Below are 7,492 nucleotides of genomic sequence, written 5' to 3' on the forward strand. Positions count from 1 at the left end.
AACTGCCCGTTTCTTTTGTGGCTGTGCAGGCTGGCAACAACTAACTGTAGCATGCCGGTGTGCTCCCCACCCCACCAGCTGCCTCAAATGAGCTAAAGAATAAAGAGATTTTGGTTGTTGCCAAAATGAGCCATTTTCAGTAACGTGTGGCAGAGCAAGCAACATGAAGATATGTGCGGAGATGAATAAACCGGTCCTCTCCACCCAAGCACACATGCAGATATGTTCTTAATTGCTCATACAGTATTTCAGAGTGCCTGATGCCCACAGGTTAATATGTATGAGGCTGCCAGACAGGTGCAGGTGAACCTGCAGCACTTCTGTCTGGCCCAAGTCTACTCTGTCAAGGACCACATTTGCTAACCTTATTCGGAGGAATGAACCAACAGAGAAGTGAGACTCAAAGTTGCTATCTAATTCATCAGAGCTGTGCAACAGTGTGGATTACTAACGGCTATTTGAGACCCATAAGGAAAGCTGGTGTTCTCTCCTATGAGATGCATTCCTGCAGATAGCACAGTAAAGTGTATCTCTTAAAAACAGCTGGGTAACACAGACAGACTAGACTAAAAGTGCGAAACATGTCCTCAGGCTTTACGTGTGTTTCTCACTGCCATATCACAAGTATACGTTGCGTGTTACAGCTAAAATAATTTTTCAACACATCACAACTTCATGAAAGCATTGGGCTACCTCTCTGGGAATTTGTCGCAGAGGACTCTTGCACAGGAAGAGGGGATGGAGCTATGCATTAACAAGTGGGTCTGGATAACTGTTCCTTTTCATTTTATACGTCATACCTTGTATGCTTATGACTGCTTGCAAAACCGAAAAATGACTGGTGCTTGCCAACACCTTCATTAGCACTGTTGTCGAGTAGTTCAAGGCCTACTGTGTTGACATTGTTCTCTCCGAGCAGAACTGTTTCCTTACCCTTCCTCAAGGCCTCTTTTTCCATCCCTTCCCTGAATGCACTTAGAACAGCATCCACCTCTTCCAGGTCCAGAAACCCAGATGCATTGATGTCCCACTTTTCAAAAAGTGCCTCCAAGAGCAGTTTCCGTTGGGCTAAGTGAGAGAAGCGATGGACCTACAACAGAGGAACAGTCAGTCTTTGGTAACTCCTGGACACTGATGCTCTGTGTCTACACAAGGACGGAAACGCAGTGGTATGCTGACCGCATAGTTCCTATGGGCCAAATCTGCGCATACACAGCTCAGACCTGGAGATGAATCATTAAACCTGGGAGATATTTGGAAACACTAAACACAGCCAACAGTGCAGCTTTACCAGGCAGAATCAGCACTGCAGAGGGTTATTTTACAGTGAACAAATGAAACCCATGCTGGATCTAAGCTGAGCTCAACTCAGGTAAGTGGAAGTTTTCCAGAACACAGATATCCTCTCAGCATGAACTAACCACAGCCTTCTTAGTGACACCCAAAGATGTGGCAGTTTGTATTTCCACACATTGTTATTTTGCTGGTGCTGCCCTGAAGTGTGTGGGCTCCAAGCAAATGCATGTACAATTTGTCCTTTAAACTCCATCTTTGCACAGCGTACAGCAATAAATGGCTGGAGCGGAATTCTCTCAAAGGCCAAAATACTGGCAGTGTGTGTTGTGCTCAGCGCGAGGACAGTGGAGCCGTCAGATCCAATATCTCATCCAAATTAGGTCAGCAACATAGAGGGAAACTAGAAAGAGGTCTGAGGAAAATGCAGCTAGAGAGGCTACTATGGACAGACCCACCATGAAATATTATCTGTACTCTGAAATGATACGGGGCACCCTGATGCTGTGCGTGAGGATATCGCTGAAGAGGAATATATTTTTTCAACACATGGCAAGAGCACTTTGTAACTCAACACAAAGAAGCATGTGCGCATTCACATACAGCCATGCACACAGCAAAACCAAACACACTTGTTTTAAAATCCTCCCCAAAACATCCACAACCTCATATGCACATGCCAGTGCAGTAGGTCAGAGATCAGATTCTTGGCTATTATAAAGGTGAATAAGCAGAGTGGAATGTTTTGAGCTCTTTCACAATTAACTATGAACCTGCTGTCTCACTGAGTCCGGCTCTAGAACAGGCAGACAACCTCTTACAGGATGAGTCTGTCCTCACTTCTAGAGCTAAGCGCTAGGGAGGGAGGATCCATATGAAAACAAAGGGCTAAAAGGTCTCTTGAAGAAGCAGAGAATGCAAGGCTGCAAGTGAATAGCTCTGCCAGCATGCGATTAAAAGTTGACATTGTCAGCATCTGTAGGCATTTGCTTGTTTTTTGTTTGGACATGGGATCAGCAAAACTTATCAATATTTACTTTTTCTAGTTGTTCCATTTTTTCCTCTTCTGTCTGTTTGTATTCTTCTTTGATAAACGCAATAAGCCTCTTCACAGTAGGCAGAGCAATGTCTTCACAAACAAATGTCTCCATGAGCTGTACAAACTGTGGCAGGTTGAGGCAGCTTTCATCAAAGGCACTCCTAGTACAAGAAGCCCAACGGTTCTGAATCTCTGCCATGATGGGACGTAAGTCTGAAAGGCAGAAAGCACAGCGTGCCGCAGGAAGGCAAATGCTGCCCTAAAGCCGGCCACGTGGCAGCTATCAATGCAGTCCTGAATCCTGCACTTCCTATCCAGTGAAATTATAGCTGAATACGGCCTGACTCCATGCTGACTAAAGGCTTTAATCTGCTTATACTTTTCTAATAGTATCTCTTCAGATTTATGCTCTAGTCTAGCAAGGATGCTGCCATATAACCAGGTCAAATCACTGAATACAGCTGAACTGAAATTACTGTTACACAGTAATTTCTTCTGAGACAAAGACTACACTGCTCTTATCTTGAAGTCAGCTTCAGGAATTAGTGTTTGCATTCTTGCCAAAACTTTCAGCTCACAGCAGTACTGGCATGTCTGCAGACACTGCTAGCCACTATGTGCCCAAGTGAACACACAGCTTTGACACCAAATACCTGGAAATCTAGCATTCTCACACTTCCAGTCTTCTGGAATTCTCTCTCCATAGCTGCTATACCTGCAACTTAGGTCACAAGTCAGAAGGTCACCTGATGAAAGACAAAATATACCTTGTAATGATAGAAGCTTTTAAAAAAGACACAAGATACAGATTTTCTAAAAGCCTTTAAATACATATAGCCAAGCTGCAGTTTCTAAAGCGGATGAAAAGAGCTGACATGAGCAGTTACCTGACCATGGCACTTCAAACTCCTGGCTAGCTTCAGCTGGAGAATCCTCTCTATTCAAGTGTCCTGGACCTGCAACTTTAAAAACAAATCTTCTGTGAACCAGAGCTTACTGATCTGAGCACCCGACTGGTTAATATGTAAAATCTACTTCTTTCTGTTTCTAAAATCAGTAGCTATTTATTTTTGCTGTTTGGAAATACTGCTTCCTGAAGTTCACCTAGTGAATGTTACATTTCTTAAGCACTGCTACAAATACCCACTTTATCAAGAGTAATAAGATAAATTCTTTTCCAAGATAGGTTCAAAATGATATTCAGACTTCTTGTTTCCATGCTCCTTTCTCTCAAAGAGCATCGTACCATCGCACTGTCGTTTCTGTGAGAGCAGGGTGGGAATTCGCTCTGAAGATGGAAGTACTGTGTGCCCCAAACGATGCGGGATGCACGCATCCAGGGACTGGCTGAATGACAGGTGAGTGCTGCATACTGGAAGTTAACCACAGAAAGCTGTAGGTACCCGTGAGCTGTACCATCAGCTTTACAGCTCTTTACATGATAAGTCTGTCCCTAGACTGCTCTGGCAATGTAGACCCAGTTCTTGCAGTGTTTTAAACGGGGAGATGCAAGAGTGTATTCACAGAGCGCTAGGGAGGAGGTTGGTCCTTAAGTACCTGTTAGGAAACACGCAGCTGCCCGACCACAGCCTTCCTCGAACACGGGCCTTTGTACGCTATTAAGAAGTATGATAGACCTTTGGAAACACTGCGAGAGATTAAAATGAAAGGTTCCATACTGTATCTCCCTATGGGCAATCACAGTCTAAAAATTATTAAAAGTCATTTCTAGATTTAACGTGCTCAGGCTCCTGTCTTGCTATACCAATATTACAGAGTGAAACAAGGACATAAAGTTCCTCATTATAAAAATGCTGCTGCTTCAGAAAGTCCCTACTGGAATTAAAGTGTCTGCTCAGTGCCTGGAATACAGATCACCAGCAAAGTGACTGACCGGCCGTCCTGTCGGAGGAACACACTCTGAAACCTTGACAGAAAACACTGTGCTGAGAAGATAGCAAAGCTTATGGTCTTGTGTGTTCAGAAATCACTCACATGCATTCAATAGTTTCGAAATGGATTAAAACCACACCTATAGTTAAACCAGTCCAAATACGTATGTTGAAATTAAGGTCTGCCAGAGTAAAGGAGAATGCTTCACCTCTACTTTGGTCTTGCTGAAGGTCCTCTTCCTGCACTCTTGTCTCTGAGCTTGTCTGTTGGCCAAACTGGCTGCCATGCTGCCTAGGAAAACTCTCTTTTCCTGCAGGAGTTTCTTTCACAACCTCTGCAACTGCAGCATCCTGTTTTGAAGCAATGATGTCCGTGCCTGCCACAGCTCTGTCTTCTGAGGTCACGGTTGTAGCTTCTGGTGCTGGTCTTGAAATTGTGTTGCTTGTCTCTGCAATCCAACTGTCCTTCTCCTGACTAACTTGCCCTTCTGAAGCAGGTTCTCTGTCTGAGATACAATAAACTTCTTCCCTATTTGTTTCTGTATCAGGCTCTCTACCCAGCCCAAATTCCTCTTCCTTCACCTGTTTTTCAGACCCAGGTTCTCCATCTCTACTGAGACTGTACCCGGTAGAGGCTGATCCTGGGAGAGATTCCTCCTCTCTGTCAGCACTTGCAGACCCAGTTTGCCTCTCAGTTTTGATGTCTTCCAGGAAACTGGATTTCTCACTATGTATTGTATCTCCATCCAAATCACTAGCTTCAAAATCAGTGATTTTCACCGCTGACGCAGCGTCCTCACCTTTCTTTCTCACCTCAGCATCACTTGATCCTGCTGCTTGGTTTTCTTCCTTTGAAATGCTTCCACTCTCAGCTTCACTCATGCCCATTTGTTCAAAAAGACCTTCTCTGACGCTAGTTCTCATCCTATATGTATGTCGTCTGTTATCACCTACAGGTTGATACGCTAAAATCTCTCCCCCAGAAATTTCTGTTTGGGACAAGACTAACTTTTCACTGGGTTCCTCACAAACTTCCTGGTCATCAAGGCCTCCCCATAAATCTGCAAGCTCAATCTCTTGCAGCTCAATTATTGGCCCTAAAATAGAAAAAATAGTGGTAAGTTGATAGTTTGCATTGGTTTATGCTCTCTAGTATTGCATAAGAAAATTAAAAAAAAAAGAAAAGAAAAGAAAAAATATATTCCCTCCAAAATACAAACTATCAGAAAGTACCTTCTGCAAACATGCACCTCCAAAACACAAAACTTTGTGTTTTGTCTTTCTGAAATGAACCTGCAGTTCTCTGCAGGCAAAGAATAATGGTTTTGCCTGCAGAGAACTGCACTAGTTATTGTGGATTACACCAGATTTCTTTTGAAATAAATATCATGTTTCATAATTCTCCATACTAAGAAGGAAAGCTGTAATTTGCCTTGCGTTTGATCTTAGCAATTAATGAATGTCCAATATCTTAAAAATATTTTACTTTCATGTAGATGATTCTCTGTGGTTTTTCTTTATCTTTGCATGTTCCTGGAGACACTTTAGTGTAAACAGAGAATGAAATTCTAATATTGCCCAGTAAGAAAGAACAATTGTTACAGTCTGTCTTTAATCCTACTCCCAAAAAGCGCTTCAGAATTTTGTAGGAAGGAAGAGTTTTGGATGCTGAAGTATTTCTGAACATTGCATCACAGTTTGCAAAACATGTTTGCAAATTACGGTGTATAGGTCACAGCATTCATTTGGGTCCTTTTTTAGGCTCTGTCCATTTCTGGTAACACTTATATAAACCTATATTAACTATACAACCTCATGTGACCTCCCAATGATTTAACCACAGTTGAAACCTCCCACATACTTACACTCTCTTGGGTTACAGAATCCCCTCTTCGCAATCACCGGGCTTCTGTCATAGAAGTCTACCAGTAGGGCAAGTATTTTTTGTCTATCTAAGAGACCGACCTAGACAAAAAGATTACAATTATTGGATTTTTCCTGTGGTTCTTGGGACTTACATCAACATTTGCAGCATTACAAAGGCACCATTAGCTATGAATTACCTGTGACTTAAAATTAGCCATTACCAGAACATCAGTACAAATTTCAGGGAAGTGAATTTATTTCATAGGGGCAAAAATTTCTTCTCTGGGCTCAGCTGGAACTCCCCATACGTACTATTTTGCAGGCACATCCTCTTGCATATTCTTGGCAAATTACAGTTGGATGATTGTAACCACTTCTGCCAAAGGAGTTCTTCGCGTAAAGATCAAAGCTTCAACATTTCACACTTTCAAGACAGATATTGATTGCCTGACAGTACTGTGGAAGATCTTTCACATATTATGGGCTGTGCTGTACTACGTTATTATGCGACTGCACATTGTAGTTTGGTTTTGTACCCCCTCATTTCCTTTGAAGCATTATGTATTGGCAACTGCTTGGGAAAATAATTAGTCCAAAAATCTGAGCTATTTTGACAACCTCCCTAATTTCCTTTAAAAATTTGATCGCAGAGGTGGGAGAGGTATCCGTAGTTCCAGTGCAGAGGAACATGCAGAGTTTATTAAGTCCTTGATGCTCAGGGTGAGTGTAGGCAGACAATAAAACTAGGAAAAGACAATGAAATGGGTGATTTCCAATCAGGAAATTGTGAGTTCAAAAAGTAAAGCAAATCTAAATGATTGCAAGTTTTCCATTTTATGATGAATTCCTGTTCTCTTTATTTAAGTCCTGCCACCTTTGTAATCTCCCTCCTATTAGTGAAATACAGTAGCTAATTAGAGAAAAGATTTACTTAAGTTCATTATTTGTAGCAAGTAGCTTTCCATCTGAATTACTGATTTCCTTTTCACACTTCGCTCTTAGAGTAAAGACCGCAAAATGTAAAATTCTCCAAGCTTTTAATTCTTTGTGAACTTTTCTTGTCCTTAGGCTGAAGAAATAAAGGAAGAAGTTTAGTGCTCGTCTCTGGAAATGAGCTCAAGATGACTGCGTTGTTTATAATCTAAAACCGTAATTAATAGCATCAATGTTTAGGAACAGAGGATTTGAAAACAACCGAGAGATACCCATCACTTAGTGGAGGAGTGCCTCCCAAGGAAGCTAATACTGAAAATTAAGTGAGTAAATCACATCTTCTGTAACCGCAACACCTTTCCTCTAAAGGGAATTGAAAGCTTTTTGCAAATTCTGAGAAAAGGATCAGAACCAAGGTGTAACCTGTTGTCCAGTTCAGTTTTAGTATTTCAGACTCCTGCAACTTAAT

The 7,492-nt window shown here is 41.9% G+C and overlaps 1 protein-coding gene across 1 annotated transcript in view; it reads right to left on the reverse strand.

Moving 5' to 3' along the window:
* Positions 1–800: 800 nt before the first annotated feature.
* The window catches only part of LOC104163534 (EF-hand calcium-binding domain-containing protein 5-like), a gene marked incomplete at its 3' end in the record, with an annotated part of 21,277 nt that continues 14,585 nt past the window's right edge, over positions 801–7,492 (reverse strand). The window contains exons 6-10 of the mRNA XM_009702568.1: positions 6,090–6,189; positions 5,038–5,321; positions 4,434–4,575; positions 2,331–2,545; positions 801–1,090 (exon numbers count right to left, since the gene is read on the reverse strand). Of these exons, the coding sequence (XP_009700870.1) occupies positions 801–1,090; positions 2,331–2,545; positions 4,434–4,575; positions 5,038–5,321; positions 6,090–6,189 (1,031 nt within the window). The remainder of the gene's footprint in view (positions 1,091–2,330; positions 2,546–4,433; positions 4,576–5,037; positions 5,322–6,089; positions 6,190–7,492) is intronic.

This window comes from Cariama cristata, unplaced genomic scaffold, assembly GCF_000690535.1.
Source record: "Cariama cristata isolate BGI_N322 unplaced genomic scaffold, ASM69053v1 scaffold22236, whole genome shotgun sequence".
NCBI classification, from domain to species: domain Eukaryota; kingdom Metazoa; phylum Chordata; class Aves; order Cariamiformes; family Cariamidae; genus Cariama; species Cariama cristata.